The 26,024-nt window shown below is 40.2% G+C and overlaps 1 protein-coding gene across 7 annotated transcripts in view; it reads left to right on the forward strand.

Moving 5' to 3' along the window:
- SPAG9 (sperm associated antigen 9) overlaps positions 1-26,024 on the forward strand; it is a 109,019-nt gene that overhangs the window by 24,275 nt on the left and 58,720 nt on the right. For 3 of the 7 annotated variants that reach the window (XM_084837923.1, XM_084837924.1, XM_084837925.1), the window contains exons 4-6: positions 5,600-5,694; positions 12,408-12,561; positions 24,238-24,445. In XM_084837923.1, coding sequence (XP_084694049.1) covers positions 5,600-5,694; positions 12,408-12,561; positions 24,238-24,445 — 457 coding nt within the window. The other 4 variants (XM_084837926.1, XM_084837928.1, XM_084837929.1 and 1 more) reach the window with 4 other exon arrangements.

The following is a 26,024-nucleotide window of genomic DNA, read 5'->3' on the forward strand; positions in this document are numbered from 1 at the left end:
CAATGCAAATATATCAGAATACATCAATACGTAGGTGAAAATGTGCTATAGAAGCTCTTGTCTTAGACTCTGGTAACTATGGAGTACTGGTAAAATTCCATTTTAACTATGCCAAGTCTTATCAAGTCACTGTATAAAGAAGTTCAACATCCTTGGGGGGAAAACATTTTGTTCAGCTCTGATTAAGGTTGTCAAGTCAAGATCCTCCTGTTCTTTTGGTGATAACCAAAAATTCCTCCAGTCATCCACACACTTCTTAAAAAGTATACCCATTCTGTTACTATGTATTCCTCTTCATTACAAACATCACTGTATACAAAACACTTACCAATATGACAAATACTTTTTTTTGTCCCAGACAGTCTTGAAATCCATTCCTCTTTCCACAGCCCAAAGACAAACTGAATGCAACTTCAAACTATGCTTCATTTATTGCTGCAGTCACAACTCCCTTAAAGGCCAAGGTTATACAGTCTTGTTGCTTGGATAGTTGTGTTTGAATATTTGTAAATGTTGCATTTGGACTTCCTGGCTCCTTAAGTCACAAGCTAGGCTGGTCCAGATGGATGCAGCTGTTGCATCAAGACATACATTTTGGGAAGTTGTTGGAGATCCTCATGTCTCTATTGGACTACAGTTCTTCAGGTGTGTGTTGCCTACTCTGCTTTGCACTTCATAAGTAAAGAAGCATTCACATATGGAGCAATACCTTTGGTAATCTCGAGTCAACAACTGCAGTGGAAAGTCGCTATTGTAACCTCTGTATAACGAACAAAGAACAGGCTCAAACAGATGGTTGTAATGTCTGGAGGATTGCACACATGAAGGAGCTATTTTGAATCGATTATCTCCTGCCAAAAGCAGGCCATGCCAGTATTCTCATGATTATTCTCATGCTTATACATCTCTAAAATACAATTTTATTGGCAAAACAGTATCAAGAGTGTTTCAAGGTCATTGTCCTGTTGACCCTGATTAAGTACTGAGTGAGGGGGGCTTCAGGGGAGAGGGGGAATTTGATCTGCCAGCGTTGTCTGTCCTGTTGGTAAAAGATCACAGTTATAAATTATTGCTTATGAAATAAGAGAACCTATCAGAAAGAGAACCTCTTGCAACAGAATGTTGTGAAGCTCAACATTAACAGAGTTAGGTCAACAGCAGCAAATATTCTGTTTAGGTTAATTTAATTATGGCTATTACATTATTAGTACTAGTAGTGCATAAGTCAACAGTTATAATTGTTGCTGTTCAAAGTGCTGATCAGATTATGGAAGGAAAAGAGCAAGTGGCATCCATTGTAACTATTATAGAGTTCTATAGTATTAAGTTGATGTAGTTTGTGCTGTTTGTCACCTGTCTAGAAAAGGAAGATTTGTTACCTTTCTGACCCTTGTCTGATAAAAATGAATATCTCTAACACTGAACAAGTCAAAAGATACGTAGCAGGGAGGTAGCAGTGTGTCGCTGCATCCTAAGAAGACTGAAATGCCATGTTGAAAGCACAGTTTCTCCCTACCGTAAACCATTTGTCACTGTGTAGGATTTCAGCAGAAGTTTTTTGAGAGGATTATGCACCCCATTAAAGATCCAGGAGAAGAAGCACAAACACAGGTTGGATAACTGAAGCATGGACAGACTTACTGGAGCAATAGAAATGTGCTTGATTGTACAGCTTGTACTCTTCCCATAATGTCAGGGACAAATTAATGCCCTTTAGCAGTTCAGAGTAAGTAAGTATCTGGAGAGTGTAAAATGTACTTGGTTGCCTCCAGAAATCTGTATCCTAATATATATCTTGCTTAGTCTGAGATGGCTTCATTTGTCTTGCTAAAACTGATATGGAAAGGTGTGTTTTGATGCTTTATAATTCCTTGCAGCTGAGTCTCAGTAGAAGTCTTTTAGATATTTTGTGGACAAAAGTGTTCTGATATGTGAGACGATGAAGAACATGACATGCCTGTGAAATAAAACATTTTGACTTAAGAACAAACTGATGCAACAGATTTTTAAAAGTTATACCTTAATCGGAAGTACTTTTTCCTACAAGCAAATGCTTAACAATAGTGTCTCTTCAAACTGCACATAATATAGATATGCAGAGTTTCAACTGTGACAATATTTTAATGGTTGTAAGCCACCTTGTGGGCCAATTTGGCGGAAAAGCAAGGCATTAATAGAATGCAAAGCAAAGTCAGCCAGTTTTATTATGATATAAAAATTGGTAATTGTACACAAAACAACTAGAAGACAACATCAAGCAATGTTGTGCCACCCCCCGCCCAAAAAAAGACGAGGACCCAGTTTGCACGATCCAACAGCCCATGGTTAACAAACCATGAGTTGTTTGTAAGCACAAGCGAGTGAGCACACTGGTTTCCGCTTGCTTCTGCTTTCTGAAACAACCCAGGAACCCCTTGGTCCTGGGTTGTTGTCATGATGTGTGAACCCAGCACTCTGGGTTGTTTACGGTTAAGCAACCCAGAGTTTTAACCCATGGTTTGTTGTTCCTGGGTTGTTTTGGAAAGCAGAAGCAACAAGCATGTGGAAGGCAGTGCTCTCACTTGCTGCCATGTGCCCACAGCTAACTATGGGTTAAAACTATAGTTAGCTGTTATATGTGAACTGGGTCTATTATTCACATATACCCATTTAAACCCTGCACACCACTGTAGGGCTAAGACAAATATGGCTGTTCTAAATGTATATTTGTTAAGACCAGTGAGTAAAAACAATTTTGCAAATGAGGATGTTTCCTTCACCCAATTCAACAAAGGAAGGATATGCTTAGCTCGAAGATCATTATAAATATTTTATCCTTGGCATACAGAGGGTTACAGATACACACTCTACTCTTCTTAGGGGAAGCGCTTGAGATGCCTTGACCAATCTTCTGGAGTTTAACCACGCCCAAGAAAATAGTACGTAATTAGTGCTTGCTAGGCAAAGGGGAAAAAGTAGTGCTTTGCCACCTAATTTCGGTGACAAACCACTGTTTTTTCCATTTGCCTAGCAAGTGCTGATGACCTTGTGCTAGCGCTGGTTTACGCTAGGAAAACGTCATTAGCGCCAGCACTGTGATAGCATTGGTTAATATGACTAATATAAATGGTCTTTTAATCTCCTGAAGTTTGATACTGTTTTAACTATATTTTTGTTATTTTATGGCTTTGCTAGTAAGTAACTTTGGAAAGATTTGTATTTTTGAAGGCAGGATAGAAAAATGTCATTATCTAATCTTTTCCCTTCAGTGTGTTGTTCTTTTTTTAAAGAAGTGGATGCTGGCAAGTCTTTTTTTTGCAGAGTATTCTCAGGTCATGTAGACATTCAAATCAGCTGACAGTGCCTGCTAAAATTTCCAAGATCACCAGTAAAACAAAATTAACTCTTGTTTAAGGATTCACTGTACAGTTACTGATGATGGTAAATGTGTTTTCTTCTGATTCCCCCTTATTTTGGCGTTAATAATGTAGAACTAACTTCTCATGCAGCTTAATTTAAAATGGCCCTGAAGGCAGGAAAAAGCATCTTTTGACATATCGAATGACCATCTCATGATATAATCTGATGTGATAGTATGTTCAACTATAAATAGCTCAGCTTTAAACCTTGCACTGGTTAGTGGCCTGCTATATGTAATTGGTTCTTCTGTGGAAGGAGTTGCATCAAAACACTATCTATTGAAAGGTTTGTATTTTTAATGTTAAGGTCATATGTTCCTTCTTCCTTTAAATCTCCAAACTATTTGAAGAAACATGATAGCCTTATAAAGGTGTGGACATAAAACTGTTTGTTTTTGCCCTTCATAAAGGCTGGAAATACGTAATGTTTTCTCATTAACCCTTCTTATACCCCCAGGGAAAAGGTCAAGTGTTTAGAATATATTTTCTGAGAAAAAGATAAGGAAAGAAACCCTCTCAACAAGCCTCTTGCACAAGCTACACTACCTGAAATTAGGGTAGACAGTTCATAGCTTCCAGACCTTTGTGAAGTAATGTAATTGTGTAAGTTGATCTCAGTTTTTAACTCACTTCTATGACCAAAACTTGGTATCTTTTATTTACTCATATTAAAAAGGAGTGTTCTTGCTTAAGAGTTAATGTTTTAGTGCTGAAAATAAAAATAGAACTTCACAGGGTGCTTTCGTATGAAATTGGTCTAGAAGATGTCTATTGTGACTGATATTGTGAAACATAAAAGCAATAGGACGAGATCTCAGTCAAGGTGATGTGGAGCTTGCTAAATTCATTGGGAATAAAATAGTTACTGAAGAAGTAGCCAATTTGCCACCACCACCACTTGCCTCTGGTCAGATGTTCACTTTTATGTGGAATGTGTTTCAGGCTCATAAATGCCCTGACCTCTGTAGGTAGAAGAAAACATCCAGCCTATCACAATACTGAACATAAGAGTCCTGCTGGACCAAAACAAAGGTCCATCTAGTCCAGTATCCCACTTGGCCACAGTAGCCAACCAGGTGTGTGACCCAGAAGCCCACAAGCGTGACCTGAAGCCAATAGCCAACCCTTGCTCCTGCACCGGTGGATGTGGCATACTTAGGTGATATTCAAAAATGCATATCCTATCAAAGCCATTACTGGGAATCTTAGTTGCCGGTCTTTTAATGATCTCGTCTTAAGGCCAGGATACAAATCTGAAAAAATAAGAGCATGGTGTCAAATTCTTTGGCCCAGTGCAGATGTAATGGAAAACCATTATTTCCCTCTTCTCCTTTTTCGTATTCCAGGGGAGGAGATTGGAAGCACCCACTTCTGATTTTAAATTAACCCAAGTTCCCTGTAATATTTAAACTTGGGAAATGGAACCCAAATCTGAAACTACATTTGATTCTGGTTTATTCTCATTGATCATAGTTTAAACAAACCACAGCTCCCCAAACTGAAATGTTCACAGGAACTGTGGTATGTTTAAAATCAGAAGTAAACACTTCTGATCTCCTCACAGGCATGAAAGGAGGAGGGGGAAGCACATAAGACTCACTGCAACTTGTTAACCTAATGGAGAACCATGGTTTCCTGTTATGTCTGAACTGGGGCTCTGTGTGCAGAGACATGATGAAAAATATGTATGAAGTGTTTTTTCTCAGTTTACTGTGGTATCTCTTCCACTCGATCACTGGACTTCTGCTAATTCTATTGATTTGCACTTGGGTGGTGAACTGTTTCTCTGTATCTGTATTGTACTGTTGAAAATGTATAGTTTTGGGGGCAATAATTGACTGCTTACACTAGAATAGTGACCTTGAAGTCATTAAGACTGCATTAATGCAAATGATCGATGAATTGCCTTCACAAGACCAGTTGTTAAGGTGAACTTACTGTGTATATTGGGAGGAGAAAATATTGTTGGAGCTGTAAGAAACATTTAACTACAATGGTAAATTGTTTTGATACTTCGGATATTTTATAAACTGAATTAAGTTCATAAGCCATAAAACTGAATGCCTATAGTACCTTGAGAGGAGGATTATTCCAGGGAGCTGAGGTGGGCAAAGAGCATACATTATTTCTACTGTGCTTAAATAGGTATGGAGTGGTGTTCAAAATAATTCTTAGTTTTATTTTTCCCTTGTTAATAACAGATGATTCATAATTACATGGAGCACTTGGAAAGAGCCAAGCTTCATCAGCTGACGGGGGGTGATCAGCTAGAGCCCATCATGCACAGTAGGATTAGGTAAGCTTAACTAAAACTTGCCTTAAGACCACCGTTTAGCTTCAAGACTTTATTCTTTGTCTTCAACAACCATTAGGCTGAATTGGAGTGTGTGTGTGTGTGTGTGTGTGTGTGAATGAATGCACAAGGAGTGCATAGACTCTAGTGGGTGGGTGCAAATGGTTTTCCTGTTGGCATAGTTCAAGATTCAGTTATCTGCTACTACCTTTAGGTTTAAGTGTGTGTTCATATAGATCTGGTCTGGTCGGATTTTTCGTTTTGTTCTCAGAACCAACACCCAAGCAGCACAAAAGGACTAGCAATTAAAGGATTTGAAATAACTGAATTGAATTGGCATGATTTGTACTTTTGTGTACATGTTTGTGAGAGAGTGTCTCCAACTAAAGCTTTGTGACTATGTTATGTATATGCCAGAGCTTGCCATCCAATGAAATAGAGTCAAGCACCAAAGATTTGAAGTAGTGGGGAGGAGAAAGTGGTTAACAAGCTTGCTTGTATCTTTAGGTTGCTGCATAGATGCTGGGGAGAAGAGAAGCCGTTCTAGTGGGTTTTTTCTCCTTTTTAGGTGGGGGAGGAGAGTGAGGTGATGTCATTTTGCTTTGGAGCTGCTGCAGAAGAGAGTGAAAAGCTGCTGCCGATGGCATTGTTTTTGTGGCAGCAGCTGAATGACAGACTCTCGCTACAAAGATACTCCCTTGTCCCCTGTGTAGCCTTGGTTCTTGCAATTCACCATGCCAGCGCAGCGCCATGAGTCCTGGATGCATGCTGCTATTTGTGTTTGGCTTCGTTGGCGGGGCGGTGGTCATTAATTCAGCTATTTTAGTGTCTCTTTCTGTTTTGCTGCTTGTGCACTTTTCTATATCCACTGGCGTGCCAGCTCTGACGCAGAACTTATCAAGGATTCTCAGGTACTCCGACCACGGAACCTCTGCTGTTTTTGTATTCTTTGTTCTTGGCTTCCCCATTATTTCTCTTATCTAGGGTGGGGAGGGGGTGGGTGGGAAGGAGGGAGACAGTGAAGTGATGCTGATCTGAGGTGTTGATTCAAAATCCGAGTTTGGCATTTGTAGGATGTCTTAAACCATAGAATTGCCCATTTAAAACATAAAATGAGATTTTTCATTGTGCTTTCTCTGAGACTACAAACCCAGTTGTGTTCTTGAGAAAGTAGTTAGCCTTTCTTTTTAGTACTGTATCATGTAAATAGTATAAAAGTGCTATGTAAAAACATTGTGGACAAAGCTTGTATTCACTGTATGGTCAGGTGCTTGACTAATTCTGGACAGCCTTGCTTCCATGGTAGCTTAGGCCTTTCATTTATTCAGTCTGTATTTTACTCCAGAGAATTCTGCAGAATCTGCTAGTGGGTAGCCTCTCAAATGCAAACTATTTCAATTGTGTGTTTGCATCTTTTTTGTAAATAGATTGCTGACATGCTAAGGCATTTTAAGCATACTAGAGTGTAAAAATGGGATTTAAGTACATAATTATAAACCACACACACACACCCCTCCATGCTCCCACCCAAGTAATAAATAAATAAATAAATAAATTTATACATATAGATTTATTTACTTTTTACTTGTAGGGGAGAGGAGCATAATAAATAAATAAGTTGTATGCTGCTTGCTTTAGAGCACAGCAAAACTGTTTTTATACCAGGTTGTAACATGTCCAGCAATATGGCTTTCTGAAAACTTCAGTTACCCTTTTTTTTTAAAGTCTTAAAATTCAGTACATTGGACAATCCACCCTCACGTGCTCTATTAGGGTAGAGCTTGCATATGTTCATTAAGCAAAATTAAAAACCAGAGTACAACTCCTACAATTTAGTAAAATTTGTCTCTAACTGGAATACCTCTATTGTATGTTGGTTAGAACTAGTTTGTAAAATAATGGATATTATAACTGGGGACATCCGTACAGCCCACTTTATTTTTGACCTCCACTTACATAAAAATGAAGTGAGCTGTATGCATATCTCTAAAAGAGCATCAATCTGACCATGTACTGTAGAATTTTCCTGTCTCTTAAGAGTGGGGTCTTAGCTGGCGTTAAGCCCTCTATAGGCTGCTTCCATATAGTACCAGACATTTCATGTTACCCCGGAAGTGCAGAATGGAGTGGTGGTGTTTAGCACTGCCAAGGGAGTCTAAGAACCCAAGCTGATTAGATGTATTCTCGTAATAGAAGAAAAGCAAAGCTTGAAGAATATGAAGTGAAATCATTTTGCTTCATTATGAAATAATATTTGTCATTATTCATGAGAAACCTATGCTACCTTCTTAATGTGTAACTCTTGGGTAATCTCTTAATATTTGAAACGTGTATGTTTAAACTTTTGCGCATATTCAACATATTAATGCAAAATGCTAGTTTGTTTTAAAAAAAGGTTTTGTGTTACGTAGGGTCAGAACTCAAATTATACAAGTTTATCTAAAATATAATTTGGTTGCAAATCTCCATAGCTGTAATATTTCAGTAGCTCCCCAAAGAAGTAACTAATTAACTAAGACCATGAGCTATGCAGGGGTTGTTTAACCCTCACATACCTTACACTTGCCAGGTTTGCATGACACGACAACTCCCGAGTGGGGATTACATATTCAAAATGGTGGCCGTATGTGCCCCACACGTGTCACAGCCTCACCATGGGTTAAATAGCCCATGGTGGGCTGTCGTGTCATGCAAACAGCTCCAATGTCTGTCAGTTGATTGGTGACCACACAGTGTGTGTGCTGTCTGTCTGAAAAAGCCCTGACAGTGATCATGCCGCCAATGACTGTGTTGGTAGCCAGAGTTGGTAGCACTCACAAAAAAGAAATACAAATTCTGTGTACAGGCTAAATTAATATAATGCAGTTTTGCATATATTTGCTTATTTTGAGCATTTAAAAATTTCAGTATTGTGAGTTTCTAGAATTTGGAATATTTATAAAAAACTGAAGTAGTAAAGACAATAACTGGAGTTATGGGAAAGGGGAAAGCTATATAGGGCACAACTAGAAAATCTTCCCAAGGTTATTCTGGTTTCTACACTTTTGGCAGATGCAGCTCTGTATCTTGAAACTTTTTTCTGCGACAAATCAGAAAATTCATTTTAAAGTAAGCTGAGAAGGTTCCTAACCCCTCAGCTTGCCTAAAGTTAAATTTTTGGACATATGCAATATGAATGGAATTGGTTAGCATGATCAGCTAGAGTCAAATTTTGCTGTATATGTCCTCGTTCTTTTAAAAATGTGAGCCCATTTTGCTAAAGAATTATTTTTATAAGAAACTTCCTGTTCCTCAGACTTTAAAACCCATCGCAGCAATTTAGCTTTATATTATGCCCAATTGTAAACAGGTTGGCTGTATTTTGTACATAAGGGGGGGGGGCGAAGTCTCAACATGAGACCCTCTCACACAGAAATCTCTTGCCACATCTTTTTCTCCCTAAGGTGCAGCCTACTGTAACTATATCAAAATGTTTTTGAAGAAGGCATTATTAGTGCAAGCTTACACAGAGCTTGTTTCTCTCTCCCCGCACCCCTCATACTTTACAATTGTGAAAATACTAAATAAACTGCTTGAATGGATTCAAATGATTTCCAACACTCATAGCAAAATGTCTGTTCAGTTATGCAACCTGCTCTTGCAAGATGGTTACAATTACTTTATTCTCAAGCTTTGCAGTGCATTGACCTTTACTGCTGTGGTGATTTGGTTCATTTATTCATGCATAGGTACAAAAAATGTTAACCCAGCCCTCGACTAAAAACTTGTTGTGGCACTTCACACACACAGTTTCAAAATTAAATAAAATAGAAGACAGTAAAATCATGTAAACAGCAATAAAACAAATCAAAGCAGTAGCAACTCCCCAATCAGCTAAATGTCTTTCTGGAAAGGAAGGTTTTTAGCAGCCTTCCTAAATGAGCTCAGTGAACTGGACAAGCACATCTCCCTAGGCAGGGCATCACCTGCCTAGAGAGCATATAAGGCACTTCCAGGTTATTTCTCTGGATGAGTACTATCCATTTCATTGCTGTTACTTGTCAATTTGTATTAGCCACAAACACAGTTCAGGCGATTTCATGGTGATTGTCATTCATGGTTTTGCATGAACCTCTCCTTCAGCATGCATGATGTTAGGCAAATGGTAGCCCTTTATATAAAGTACCTGACGTTCCAGTTATTGCATTAAATTGTTCATGTGAACTGCTGTTTTCGTTTATGTCGGCTTGCTGTAGTGATTAGACTTTGCCCAGTATACCCTTCCTTGCTGTACGTGACATAGGCCACCCACTTGCTTGAATGTGGATTCATGTGTTTCCCCCTTCCACCGCTGGTGTGTGGCATAAACTTCACTATACGTTCCTACTAACCTGTTTTGCTGTGGTGGTGTTCCACCAATATGCTGAGCTGCTCATTGAGTCCCTGTTACACTTGCACAAACAATGCCTTCTTAAGGGACAACCTGGCACTGTCATGGGGTTCTTGATTTTTTGGCTAGGTAGGGTGAAGGAACAATATAACAGTTAAGTAGCTCTTGTAACACTTCCAGACTTTTGAAATAATAGCAACAGAGATGGCTACCTGCAGTTGCAGATGCACTGCATGGAAGTACCAGTGTAAAACCAAAACTCTGTGCAGTGACTTTTTAGGAAGATTAAGTACAATAATTCTTCCTCTGGGTTTTTCACTTGCTTCTGCCCTGTCTATAAGAAACATGACTGGTGATAACAGACTCACTGAAAGCTTTCTGGAGTGCAGAGCATGTTTGGTGACCTAATAGGAATGGGATACTAGTTATTTGACTAGCTGTCAAATCACTGGTCAGTTAGTTGCCTATTTGACTATAGTCAGTATTTGTCAAATATTCCATGAAATCATGAATGCCCTTGTATGGCAGCTAACCTCTTTATTGCATCATTGTACTATGTGATAGCAATAGCAGTGAGGGGCCCCTTGTTCTCCCCCCATCCCAAGGCATTCTCTCTCTCTCTCTCTCTCTCTCTCTCTCTCACACACACACACACACACACGCACACACACACACACACACACCTCTTGTTGAAGAGTTATTGTCTTCCCAAAAGGGAAGGACAGATTGTGTGACCTTCCATATCTGATCTCTAAACATGTTAATTTACAACTAAAGGAGTATTATTTACACTGTTTCGTTCTTACAACCAGCCCTTGCATCTCTTTGTCACACAGTGTCTTCCCCTTCCCATTCCTTCCTTCCCTCCTTCTATAGTGGGAATGTTTTAAAAATATTATCATAGGGTCTTATGACCAGCACCCATGACAGTTTGTGAGGTTAGGTATGGGAGTATAGGAACCTGGGCACTGGACAATTTTGTCTCCTTCTTTCCAGTGTTGCTCCTTTCTGGTTCACTCTGCCTTGGCCCAGTTCTACTCTCACAAAAACAAAGTAGTACCCGAAACATGAAATGCCCATGAGTGATAGGTAGAAGGAAGGTCTGAGCAGACTAGAGCCGTTTATTTTCATGAGGTGAGAATGGGTTGCCAGTGTTTGGTAAGTAGTGAAAATATTCATATTTGAGGAGTGACCAAACAGAGTCTTTACATGAAAAGCCTCCTTTAACTCAGTGTATGTGGTAAAGGCATTGATTCAGTTTAGAGATTAACTGTAGGGCTAACATGATTATATCTTGATTATTTAATAGTAACCTAGTTGTTATTTAAGACAAACTTAGTACTTACAATACAAATCAAAATCAAAATCCTATCTTAAAAATCAGATGCTCTGTTTTTATCCAACCTGTGTGGTTGGTTGATTGAGATCATTGGTTTTATCTGCTCTGAGGGTTATAAAGGAGGACATACTGTATCACGCTACAATTATAAATGTATGGCTAGAGGAATCCAGTGAAAGAGAGCCCACTGATATTGAAAGAAGTAAAGATATTTGTACTGTCAAAGTAAATGCAATGTGACATTATAAAATCTTACAATCATATGGACAAACTAGAAATGTAACAAAAAAAATGCTTCTGTTTAGCAATGGTGACTGCAGCGCTTGGAAGTGGGTGTCTGAAAGTGTTCTTTATTGTTTCAATATTGGCAGGGCAATCTAGGGGAAAAAATAGAGACTTGCAATTACTACTTTTCTAATACACAAATGTTGGTATGGGGTATGAATCTGCTGTCTTACAGATAGTGAATCTAGTTGAGTTTCCTCTGTTAAGTTTTCTTTTTTCTTTTCTTCCTAGCATTTTCTATACTGATTTACTATGCACTTTGAGCTAATGCTATTTGAAATTCGTCATTTTGCTGTAACATGTAAATCAGAACTGAACGCTTTTATTCTATAGCATTCACCATTTGTTGCCTGTTTTCATATCTGATGTCTAGCTCTTCCACTTCCTTCTATACATTCAAAATATGATTTTGCGCTGACTTCTTTATGCTAGCAGATTTATGTACCACTTCCACAACATTGCTATAAGATAAGACTTTCTCATCATAGCTGCTGACAGTCAGTTTAGCCACTGTAAGAATGGTTACAAAAAGCTCCCTGGAAAATGAGGGGATATGTTCTATATCATCTGCTATTTATATACGGAAACATGCAAGAAAGCAGTTCTAAATTGCATGTACTTAAATTAAAAAAAAAAAAATCGTAAATATTGGCTTTTACTACTCAAAAGTTTTTACAGTGTAAGAAAATTAAAGCAAATAACTTACGTTTCCTTTCCCTGCAGAAAGGAACCTCCTATATCACTGGGCATCTTCCCACTACCTCCTGGAGATGCACTTCTTACACCTGATACTCAGAGAGGAACAGTGGAAACTCCTGGGTCAGACTCTTGGAAGTTCCGTGAACTAAGTCAGCCACGCTCCCGCACCAGCCTAAAGGTGAGCTAGCAGTTTTATTTTTTTCTTATGGAGAGTTCCTGGTAATATGTTTCTTATATCTTGTGTGTAATTGAAACCTAAACCCCAAACTGTCTTTCTTTAGTTCCTAAACATCTAAGTGAGAGTCATGCAGGTAAGTTGAAGGTGAGTCTTTTTGTTACGTGTTTTGATGAATGGGTCTCAGTTTGCACTTGGGATTATGGGAAGCCCTGGACCTCAATTTGGGTTTTCCAGATACACTGTTCCTTTTAAAATTAGCTTTCTAGATGGGTAGAGTGCTTTATAAGGCTAGTATTTCTTATCTCTATGAATTAACTAATCTGTTGGACCCTTAGGAAAATGAATGGACATAGGGATAAAGATAAGAACCATGTGCAGGCTTAGTCTTTTCAACTAAACTAAACAGTATTGTTCAGATAACTGTTGTGCAACAATATATGTCTGTATTTGAAAGAAAAATTTCATGTTGGTTAAAGAATATAAATGCTGTTGCGGCCAGTAATATGGTTTTTATGACTTTACTCTTCAAACTGTAAGCACTGTATCCTCTAGAGGCGTTTAAGGTATGTTCTTTTCTTATAGATCATAAACCATCCACCTAGCAGGCATTTATTAAGGTCTTGAATAGTTTCCCAAAATCCATTTACGCTGACTCAATTTTAAAATCTATAAAATTCTTTAAGCAGTTCAAAATTGAAATCGTGAAGCAGCTTTTACAGCTGGGGGTTGATTATTGGAGGGAGCAGTCCAATGCGGATAGGTGGCTAAATTTGGAGGGGACTGCCTATCTGATGCAGGGCAGGCAGAACGCAGAGGGGAACCTCTCCTCAACGCTCCAACCACCCTGCATTCATGGCTAGATGGCCGATTTCAGCTGTCTAGCTGCGAGACTTCAGAGGGGGGTGGGGGGAGGCCAGACGACGCATAGGAAGCATGGTACCGGCAATTCCACCCACCCTGCCCCTGGGAACACCCCCTTTTGCTCTGTGCCTCTTATGAGCTTGGGCTCTGAGGTCAGTTCCCAGAACCAAACAATCCTAAGGCTGTCTAGCAGCCATAGGATTGTGCCCTAAGAAACCAAATGAAAAGGAGATGTTCTTTGACAATTCCTCCATATCTCTTTGTACTGCTATGTGGATTGTGTGCAAGCTTGACTGGGGAAGGGACATCTTTTGCACTCTGTCTGGGACACCATATCTCTGAATATTGAAATGCAGTGTGTGATTAAAAACACTGCGAAGTAAACTGAGAAAAACAATGTCGCCAAACTTATGCAGATGTTTATCCTTTGATTTTTGTTTGCCCTTTGACACAACCCTAAAGCTAACAGTTGCTTTATGTCTAGGATAGACATTCTGTGGCTTAGCAAGTCTCGCAATCCCATGTAATGTGGCCTAGGATCATCAGAGGTGAATTCTCATGTTCCTACTTCTCTATAGAGCAGGGTTGGGGAACCTGTAGCCCTCCAGATTACCGGAGCTGATGGGACTGCACCCCAGCTAGCATGACCAATAGTCAGGGGTGATGGGAGTTGTAGTCCAGCACCATCTCAAGGGCCACAAGTTCCTCATGCATGCTATAGGGTGTTCCCCCATCTGCCTCCACAACTCAAAAGTGGATTATATATGTGAGAAGGGGAAGTAACTTAGAAGTTTGATTACATGACAAAGTAAACTGCACAATTAGTACAGTTTAGATAAAGTATGGTATAGAGGGCAGATGTTTCTTAATTTTAGAGCAGTTATTAAATGTTGTCATAATACAACTCCCTAAATCAGTACTAAACATGCTCAAGACCTTCTTCAGTTTATTTTCATGCAAGTCACTTAACGTGCATATTTGTGTCACATATGAACATTTAGTATGAGAGAGATCATGAAAGGTAGTTGGGAAGAATGTACAGTCAAACATAATTTGCAGTTGGGTTGCAGAAGGTGACAGTAAGATAGTCATGCAAACTCCTGAAGCTAAATGGCATTGCGGTTGTGGGGCTCCTTCCCAATTCCATATATAGATATTAACAAAACCCATCCGCAGAAACATATTGCTGAATTGTAAGTCTGTCCATCCAGCGTTTCATTATATTGCAAATTTGCCTGCCTTTCAAGGAGTTCAAGGTGTCTTCTCTGGTTCTTCCTCTGCCCATTTTATCCCATCAACTTCTTTGTAAGATAGGTTAGGCTGAAAGATTTTGCCTGGTCCAAGGACACCTAGTGAGCTTCATGGCTGAGTGGAGATCTGAACTTGAGTTTTCCATTGTTCTAGTCTGACACTGTACCCACTACACCATACCACACATTTTGTCTGTCTGTACTACATGCCAGTCTCTCCTGCCCCAGTTGAAAGGGCTGGAGTGTAGGGATAGAATAGGAAAAAGCAGATCTTGAATAAAGGGATCCATAATAAATGTTCCAGAACTTAAAATTATCCTTCTTATCCTTCATAACTTATCCTTCATAACTCCTTCCTTAATACCCATAAGTCATTTTTTGATGAAGCATTATCTAATATTTGCCTAGACAATCTGATAATTCAAGTGCAGGAGCAGAAATGCAACAATTGCAGTGGACCAGTAGAATTCTAATTATGAAACTGAGCTCGTCTGTTTCTTTGTTAAACTATTCAAACTAAGCTCTGAAGGTTTCCTTGGCCCTTTTCTGTTGGCAGTCAGGCCATTTGTCATGAGTGTTTTGTCTGCTAAGGTCAATGGTCTGTGTGCTGCATTCTTTCGTGGATGCAGTTGGAATACAGAGGCTGAGAAATATTTAAACAAAGCCAAGAATTTTCCTCTACGGGGGAGCTCTGCATTCACTTGATAAGACTGCAGTTTTTTCAGCTTGTGAATTTTTGGATAAATTATTAACTAGGATTGGAATTGCATTGCTGGGTGTGTGTGTTTTTGGAAGGGTGGGGTTGGATTGGAGAAATAATAATCAGGAGGGGAATAATGGGAGGAGGAGGCCAGCTCTCCTAAACAGTGTAGCTAAAACTTTTTTTTTTTAAGTGCCTAGCTTGGACAGCCTGTGAATCCATGTTACTGAATGATAATGGGCAATCCTAGTGTGTCCTGGCCAGGCAGGCAGATCATGGTAGAGATCCACATAGGTTTGTGCTCCTCCAATGTAGGATGAATGTTGTATCTGTAGTCTTTCCTGGGATTTATGTGCATTGTAAAGCATATTTCAGCTGGATTTTGATGGGTAATTTTTTTGTGCATGTTTTTCATTATTTTGAACTCTGGTTTTAATTTAACATTTTATCATTTGAGTTTGGATTTTAAATTTGTTTGATTCTCTCCTTGAGATAGGATAGAAAATTAATCCATATAAATGCTGCTATCAATTTATTAAAAAGCTGTTTCCCACAAGGTAGCATTTAATAATGTTTAATGATGAAAATAGACTAAGTGGCCATCGTGGGAGCAATTCCTGGGTTGTTTAATCTACGAATTTCAAGGATGAGCGGAGTGTGGGAACGGCGTGCTTGTTGTTTCCAGTTTTAATTAGCAACCCAGGAACTTAGAAACTCGAGTTCTTTATGGGTTGACCCAGAATTAACCCAACAACAAACCATGGGCAATTGTTGGGTTAACTTTGGGTTGTTTAACCCATAAACAACCCAGAGCTCCAGGTTCACACATCATGAAACAACGCAGGAACAGGGTATTCCTGGATTGTTAATTACAAATAGAAATGATGAGAGCTTGGCTAGCACGCTCTGCTCGTCCCCACAATTCCTGTGTTAAACAACCCAGGAATTGCTGCCATGGTGGGCATGTCACAGGTAGTGCAGCCACTCTCTCCCACTTGTGCACAGTAGCGAATGGGTTGATTAACCCATGGGCAGTCATTATGTGCAAAACATGTCAGTGGGATTTACTTCTGAGTAAACACATTTAGGCTTGCTTTGTGGACCCTCAATGTTTCCTTGATATATGTAATTTTTTGGAGGAGACTTTCTGTTTTTTCACAGAAATGCATGAAGTGCAAGCTCCTCTTTTGAATGGGCTCATAAGAAGCTGGACAAAGGAAGGTACTTGATGACCAAAGTAGAAGGATATAAACAGGGAGGTTTGCCATGTTCTAATTGTCTACGTCTAAGGCAGAAGGATAGTTACCTAGTGGGCAAAACATTTCACTAAAAGGGCTGAGTTCGCAGGGTCCGAGTTTTGAAGCCAGAGGAAGTACCCCTGTGTTAGGAAGGCAAATCAGCAAGAGCCAAGGGAGTTCAGGGATTGGAGCCAGTGAAGCTGGACTGCAGGCAGCAGCAAAGAAAAGCACAGTGTACCTCAGAGAACAAGATGTGGTGGCAGCTGTTGCATTGATGAGGAGTGAAGCAGGATGCTTACGGCATGAATTAGGGCTGGCCAACCTGGTACTTGGGGGCAGAGACAGGGAGCTCTGGTAAAATAGCTCATCAGGTCCACATGTTTCCCTGATGCTGCAGGTTCATCACTGACAAAGGTGCCTCAACATGCAGAACCTTGCTTCAAGGTGGGGCACCAATATTTGCATATGACAGATGTGATATCTTTGTCTCTGAGGAGTGTGCCACTGCTGGAGTTCTTGGCTTTATCATTTTCTTGGCAGAAACCTGTGCTCAAGTCAGAATTTTGTGTGTGGTGGAGCACTGAATTTGCTTCCAGTTTCCTCTAACCTTGCTCTGGTGTGTGTAGTGTGATTTATAAGCTGCTGTTCTGGCCAAAGTATATGCAATGGCACAGGAGGCCAGTGTCTTCAAACAAGCATCTGTCTCTTTCAGGTGCAAAGCAGGAGATGCAATTTAAATCTCAAAGGGGGCATGGGCTGAGGTTGTTTGAACTTTCACCCTACATATTTCTGGTGTTGGAGCTCGGCTGGGAGGAAATATTACCTTGGGAGACAGATTGGGAAAGTGGTAGCCAGGGGTTGGGGTTAGGAGGTTCTGCCCCTTTTGAGCTTTAAATTGCATGTGCACACATGTATCCCACTTTAGATGTGATTGGGACAGACTGGCTTTTAAAGACACGGTCTGCTGCTGTCACTTGTAAACCCACACAGCCTGCCTGAAGGCCTGCTCTGGACTGAGTTCGCTTCTGTTTATATAGGGCTTCAGGTGCCTGTGTGTCTTTCTGTTGTTCTTGAGGTGTCTTGAGAGGATTCTTGACATCTCTTGCCTAATGGTGTTGCCTTAAAATTGAGATTTTCTGTTTCTTTTGGAATATGCCAATTTAAATGGGTGTATTTTAGAAATACTGCTTTAATATATTTATTTATGCAAATGCTAAGCAAGTATTCTAAAGCTTTGAAGTTTAACATTGGTATGTAGAGTGTTATGTTCATAGTGACAATAAAATATCAGAGTGCCACATCTGAGTATATCTATTCCAGCGATCTATATTGTCTATGTGCAAAGACTGTAGAAGAATGAGCATGTAAGAACGTTGCAAGGTTTTGTGCAGAAAATAAAAACTGGTTCTTAATTTCTTTTTTGGCTTGGTTCCCCCCACCCCCTTTCTTGGAAACGGGTCTCATCACTTAGTAAATACTTCCCAGGTTCTGACCCAAGACAGCTCTTAAATTCAGCTATGTTTTCTGTATGTAATACATTCCATCCTGTCACTACGCCCCAGGAAAAATAGTCCTTCCTGAGCTACTGTGAATGTCCTTGGGCTTCCAGTTCTTGTAAATACTGTATACTTCTTTCTTCCCTTGAGCATTCCATGGCTTGCTTGATTTTATACTTAGAGAAGCAGTACAGTTTCTGGGATGGCCAAATGGAAATTTATTTACTAGAGTTTATATTTCACCTCTGGATGCAAGTGACTTCAGGACAGCTTGCAACAATAATAAAAACAATTCCAACAAAAATGCAGAACCAACAAACAGTTAAACTACAAGGATAAAAACAGCAAAGCTAGCAGATAAAACTGCAGATGAAAACCAATAAAATGATCTCATTGAAACGACGGGAGGATGGACTTTGCCTGGAACCAGAAAGATAATAAAAAGATAGTACCAGTCAAATATATCTTGGGAGAGGATTCCATAATTTGACTGCCACGATGGGAAAGGCCCTCCTGCTGGTGGCCAGCCAGTCGCCCCCTAAACTCTAGGCAGTCACTGAACTGTGCTGTTAAAGATTGAAAAACTGCTGCATCTGGCACTGAACCTTAGGCGTCACTTTACATGCAGACACGTGGAACTGCAGCCTGGCATCCCATTTTTTATTTCATTCATTTTATGTATAATAATTATTTATATATCATTTTTTAAGGATACAGATCCGTCTGAGACAGCCTGCAAGTAAAATAAAAATAAGTAAAACCACAATATCAAAACATAAAAAATCATCAAGATCCTTTCCACAGGGTGATAGGTGGCCATTGGCTTTGTTGGGAGAGAGGGGACAGTCCAGCTGGAACAGGCTCTGAGGTTGTCCTTGCATGCCTCCCTTGCCCTTTTGATGAGGAAAAGCTGCTTCTAGAGGGTCTGATGAGTAACAGAGAAGGAGTGGGCAAGAAGGCCTTTCCTGTCTGTGTTTGAATTACCCCTTCCAGAAGCACAGGTACAATGACATCAGTGGGTTAGTGTTAACATCACTGGTGGCACCCCGCTTGTGGGGTGACCTCTCCAGAGAGGCTTGCCTGGCACCTACATTGTGGTCTTTTCAGAGCCAGGTGAAACCCTTTTTATTTTCCCAGACTTTTTAGCCCTTCAGTTTTAAAAAGGTTGTTAGTGCATTTTTAGATCTTTGCGTGGCTGCTGGCTTTTATCTTGATTAATATCTTTTTATCTTTGGTTTTATTCTATTTTAAACCTAGGGTTTTATATTATGTTTTACTGTGTTATTGCATTTTATGGGTTTAAGCTTTGTCTTGTAAACCACCCAGAGAACTTTGGCTAATAGGTGATATAGAAATGTAATAAATGAATGAATAACAGCATTATTTGGTGCTAATACATTTGGTGAGCCAGCAGTGTACTCTGTGATTGTGTCTATGGTTTGTCTAGTAGTTATAGTCACCAAGAAGCTTACCAACTCACCATGTGCGTGGCTCATGCTTGCCACCATCTACACTGATGTCTGCACGAACATATGGCAAAATTCAGTGCTATCAATCAGTCCTATGTAGAAGTCCGCTCTTTTATTTCAATGGAACTTTTGCTTAGAACTTCAGGATAACACTTTCTCAAATGCTACAGTTGAAAAATTAAGTGGGAGGTTTACTGTTCTTGTTGCATATCCTACTCTACTTCCGTAACCATTAGTAATCTTAATTTTTCTTTCAACGATCCCAGCTGAGATGACATTAAGGGATAGAGAGAACTCCCCTGGCACTGAATCTCGATTGATGTATGTCTGTTGCCTTGGTTTGGTTTTAACTCAAATGAGTGCAACTTGAAAGAGATCAGAACCCATATTAATTTATTCTTCACAATCTAAGTATTGTTTTCCAACTTCTAAGATCAAACTTGTTTCCTTCAAGTGTACTGCTTTTCAGCGTTCTCTGATTGAGAGGCAAACATGCTAGAAACACTCTATGCTAGGAAATGTGGTTCTGCCCATATCTTTGATAAATCAAACATTTTGACAAGTATTGCTAGGATGGAGACACTACCATTGCACTACTACTGTTATTGGCATAGTATCTCTGTAAAAACGACCTAGATCTCTCTTAGATTTGGAGAGCGAGAGATTTAATAAAATCCATCTCACTGTTTTATGTGTGAAAGGGGCAGGTGTATGAATAAACAAAAGTTGCTCCTCCCATCATATCTAGTTTGGCTTTATTTATTTATTTCATTTCTATACCACCCCATAGCTGAAGCTCTCTGGGCGGTTCACAGCAATTCATAAAAAATACAACAACAACATTACAAAATACAACATTATGGTAAAAACATAGTATAAAAATGCATAACATACAGAATGGTATTGATCTGGAGGCCTGATGCTGCTATGTCCTAATCAAATTAGATTATTTTGATTACCAAGGTGAAACGAAGCCATTTCTGCAAAAAGATGACAGTTTATTGATAGAAAATGGATGCAGAGTGTCTATGCAAACAAAGCTCTCACCTAGATAATCAAGCTGTCATAGCTGGGTATCTGTCGGGCGCCCCATGATAGACAGAAGCCATTCTTAGGGCCACAAAGGTTTCTCCGGGCTGGCAGTGCACATTGCCCTCTGAAGTGAGACCAACTTGGCATACTTGATTTTATACGTTTTTCTCTCTAAGTTCAGGATCTGACAGGCAATGCCTATTCCTCCTCTCAGAAGAAGCAGCCCCCCCCCCCCCAGGTACTCGAAGCATCCTAGCTTGGGAAACTAATTGCTTTTCTTAAGAGAAAGAGAGGCCCCAACGTTCCAGCTCCTGAGAGGGGGCTCTCAGCTCCGCTGTGAGAATCAAAGCAGCACATCCTTCCCACTTTAACTGGGCAAAGGCCTAGCAGTGTCTAAATGTTGACATATGGAGCTGTACTTACTTGGAACCAATTAAGGCCTGGTGTGAAAGGCCTGCTTACTTAACCTTGAAACTGCTGGTTAAGCCAAATCACACAGGTCTACTACCAGCATACAAGAACTCTGTGAAGTTCACTTTTTTGCTTATTAACCAATTCATTTCAAAAATTTACATTTGAACAGCTAAAAATAATTTCAGAAAACATTTGTTTTAAATAATAGACCTGTTCAAGACAGCTGAGATAAATGGCCATCATATGCCATGAAATGCCTGGGAGTACAGGGCAGTCTTAACCTGGTGCGGAAAAGATGTCAGTGTCGGCGCCAGGCAGGCGTCAGTGGGAGGCCACCACCGAGAAGGCCCTCTCCCTTGTTGCCATCTTCAGGGCCTCCCTTGGAGGTGGCACTTGGAGGAAGGCCCAGATGTTGATCAAAGTGTCTGGGTACATTCAGGTCGGGAGATGAGGTCTGTCAGGTATTGCGGTCCCAAGCCAAGTAAGGCTTTATAGGTTAAAACTAGCACCTTGAATTGGACTCAGAAACATACAGGCAGCCAATGCAAGTGGGCCAGAATTGGTCTTACATGCTCAGGCCTTCTGACTGCCATATTTTGCACAAATTGGAGTTTCTGAATAGTCTTCAAGGACAGCACCACATAGAATGCATTGCAATAATCTAATTTGGAGATTACCAGAGCATAGATCACTGAGACCAGATTATCCCTGTCTAGATAGGAGCATAGCTGGGCCACCAGCCGAAGGTGGTAAAAGGCACTCCATGCCACTGAGGCCACCTGAGCCTCAAGTGACAGAGGTGGCTCCAAGAGAACCCCCAAGCTATGAACATGCTCTTTCAAAGGGAGTGCAACCCCATCCAGAACAGGTTGAGAGTCCTCCATCCAGTCAGAAGAACCACCCACCAACAGCATCTCAGTCTTGTCTAGATTGAGCTTCAGTTTATTAGCCCTCATCCAGTCCATTGTCGCAGCCAGGCACTGATTTAGCACATCAACAGCCTCATCTGGTGAGGATGAAAAGGAGTAATAGAGTTGTGAGTCATCAGCGTACTGATGACAGCACACTCCAAAACTCTGAATGACCCCGCTCAGTGGTTTCATGTAGATGTTAAATCACATGGGGGACAAAAAACCCATGTTGGAGAATCCACAGGGCCAAGCAATATTCTCCAAGCACCACCTTCTGGAGCCATCCAAGGAGGAGGGAACCTCTGCAACGCAGTACCCCCAACGCCCAGCTTGAGGCAGTCGCCCCAGAAGGATACCATGATTGATGGTATCAAAAGCCTCTGAGAGATCGAGGAGTATCAACAGGATCACACTCTCCCTGTCTCTCTCCCAACATAGGTCATCTTACAGAGTGAGCAAGTCTGTTTCTATGCCAAAACCCGGCCTGAGCCCTGACTGAAATGGATCCAGATGATCGGTCTCATCCAAGAGTGCCTGGAGCTGGTTGGCCACCACCCGCTCAAGGACCTTGCCCAGGAAAGGAACATTTGTCACTAGCCTAAAGTTATTTAGATCTTCAGGGTCCAGAGAGGATTTCTTTAGGAGTGGTTTCACTGCCACCTCTTTCAGGCAGGCCAGGACCATTCCCTCTCACAAGGAGGCATTAATTACCTCTCTGGCCCAGTCAGATGTTACTTCCGTATGGCTTTTATAAGCCAAGAGGGGCAAGGATCCAGTACAGAAGAGGTTGCACAAACCAGTCCAAGCACCTTGTCAACGTCCTCGAGCTGTACCAACTGGAGTTCATCCAAGAAAACCAGACTAGCCTGTGCCCTTAATATGAGTAACATTTCATATTTGCCCATGATCTCCAGCTCAGTGCATTTTAGTACTTTGTGTATTTAGCCATTTTTGACTTATATAGTTAATGAGAGCAAGTGGGAGAGGAAGAGGAAGCTTCCACTTTAAAGAGAAGCTGTTAAGTGTGTGTGTCATTTGTGCAAGGAAAATAAGTGGGGAGGCACCAATAACAGGAGGAAGGAAGGAAGAAAAGAAAGAGACATTCAGGATCACAAGGTTTTTTTAAATTGTGTCCAACTCATTTTGAACCGAGTTCTTCTTCAAGGACACTATGAGTATAAAAAATACAAAAAACATTGCAAACCACTTGTGTGCATTTTAATAATAAAATGTAAAAACAAATCTTCGCTACTGATAAAAAATTATAGCTGCCTAGAGTTCCATTTTTGGCAGAAAAGTGGGGTATGAATTAAATAAATAAAAGTTGAAATGACAATTTTTATGTTTTTCATTATTAAAATTTGCACAAATGGCTTGTAATAAAAGTTCATACTGTTTATATTCATAGTGCCCCGGAGGAAGAACTTGATTTGAAAGATATTGGAGGTCAATCAAAACATTTTTTTGGTGCAGTTAGAGGTATTCTTCCTGTATTTTGTGCCCAAACTATGTGGTATGTAAACTAAAAAAAAGTCTCATAATGTGTAAATATCAGGTATGTAAATTTAAACAATTTATGCACAAATAAAATGGAAAAAAGTTGTAAACTTTTATATTTAAACCTGTAAACTGCTATATAAATGATAGTACAGATATCAGCATAAGCTTTGTTCATGGAAGGGGAAGGAAGGGAGAAATTCTGGTGGGCAAGTAGCCAAATGTTACCACCTACTTCTTTTTGCAAAACTATGCAATAGAGTGTGCTTTTGAACTAGGCAACTTGGTTTTCCATAGATTCTTCCTTCCTTGGAGCCTTTGCACTGTAACGTTTCAGCATTAGCAGTCACTGACCACCTAAGGAACCAGAAGACTGTGTTGGAGCAAGCGGGACTGTGGTTCATTAGGAGTTACACTCTCTGGCATAGGAACAGAGGCCTCCCAATGGGAATGGATTGCTCAGTGTGAGAGAGGGAAGCTTCCGGGGAGAGGGGTGACATTACTTGGCTCTGGCTTGGTTAACTAAAAAGCAGTTTATTTCCTGGTTGGCACTTGGTTATTATTGGTTACAAGAGTGATCTGTTACGTGAACAGTGTAATGCCAAGGTAGGTAACTTGCATATACTTGCAGCAGCTATTGAAGTAAGAAGAAGAGTCTCAAATTCGATTGCTTTTGCAACCAGTGATATGCATGTGTTGACTAGGACAGACAGTAAATGAACTGGCTCAGACTGGTCCACTATTCATCCAGGATTTGGGAATGTGACATATAGATTCTGTAATTACTGCTAACTTCTCTATACTTTAGGATGAAATTTCTGACGTTAGCCAAGCAGGTTCCAAATCTACTACGCCAGTCTTATCTGCTGCTTCAGATGTGCTTGCATCTGCTGAATTACCCCTAAATGAAGACAAGGAAGGGCTTGTGAAGAACTCTGAGACACAGAACAAGAAACTGGATATAAGCAAGCACATTGAAGTGCAGGTAGCTCAAGAAACCAGAAGTGTATCCATTGGTAAGTTGCTGTAATAGATTTATCTCTAAAGTTAAGATTTGAGCAATTTAAAATACAAATTTATCTAATCTTAAGTATTAAGAAATCAAAGTGTGTTTATGCACACATTGGGTTCCAGACGAGTAATTACAATTACTATTTAGGTTAACTTGCATACTATACACGGGAAGCACCTTCATATAGGAAACAGAATGAAATTTGTGTGTAGATTGCCGTGTGTGATCGAACACAAATATATTTCAGTGTGTTTACAGACTTTGAGAAGTTAAAATCATCCACATCTTCCAAATCCAGTGAAGTCTGAATGTGCATGATTGTCATATTTAAAGATCCATATGCTGGTGAAATTCTGTAACATCTTGTCTGATGAAGATATCTGGAGATCTCAAAAGCTTGCTCACATTTTTTGCATTTTTAGTTATTCCTAATGAAGGTATTCCTTGACCATTGATTCTGGAATATTTCCTACATGAAAGTGTCTTCCGTGTAGAAAACATAGTTTGTCTGTATTGGTCTTAATAATATATTGTGATTTAAACAGGCAATTTAGTGGCCTTTGTGCCAGTGTAATTCACTGGATAAGAATCTGGGTTTGGCTGTAGGATATTCTGGTTCAAATGCTTATTCAACCATATAACTCGCTATGAGGTCTTGGGCAAGTCTTTATCTCATCACATAACCCGTGGCTCACTGGGTTGCTATGAAAATACAAATAAAATAAAATAGGGATATATAGTAATTCACCTAAGCTGATGCAATAGAGCAAGAAAGAAATAGGAATAAAAACTTGGTTTGAAGTCAGTGGGACAATAGCCGTGTAAATGGTTGACTCACCCATGTGGCTAGCAAGGTGCTTTATCCTGCACTGAGCAGGGGGTTGGACTCGATGGCCTTGTAGGCCCCTTTCAACCCTACTGTTCTATTCTATGATTCTGTGATAATCTTTACCTCATTTATTCTCACCACATCCAAGTACAGCATCAGAGTGTATTTTACACAAGTGTGTATTTTACATCTAGAGCTAAGGTCGTACATAGGAGCAAACTTCTGAAGGACACCTTGATCCTAAAATGCACATCATGGATGTTTTGTTGGTCTCAGTGAAACATACTTCCATGTGTAATTTACTTGGGATTGTGGTGTCTGTATATTTTGTACTACCTGGTGAATATGGATGGGAACTCACAGCTAATTTTCACACTCAGAGGGCCACTTCACACACTAGTGAAATCCCTTCATGATCTAATTCGCTGTACGTTTTTTGTAGTATGAGAAAGGAAAGGTTCCTCTTGTGCAAGCACCAAGTCATTACTGACCCCTAGAGGGATGCCGTTTTTCCTTGGTGTTTTCCTGGCAGACTGTATAGTGGGGTGGTTCGCTGTTGCCTTACCCAGTCCTAACTGCCTTTCCCCCAGCAAGCTGGGTACTCATTTTACCAACCTCGGAAGGATGGAGGGCCGAGTCGACCTGAGCCGGCTACCTGAAAACCAGCTTCTGCTGGGATCGAACTCAGGTCGTGGGGAGAATTTCGGTTGCATTACTGCCGCCTACCACTCTGCGCCACACCCTTAAAACTTAC

The sequence above is a fragment of the Heloderma suspectum genome, chromosome 2 (genome assembly GCF_057233095.1).
Source record: "Heloderma suspectum isolate Gila_16-S chromosome 2, 16-S_ref, whole genome shotgun sequence".
Classification (NCBI taxonomy): Eukaryota; Metazoa; Chordata; class Lepidosauria; order Squamata; family Helodermatidae; genus Heloderma; species Heloderma suspectum.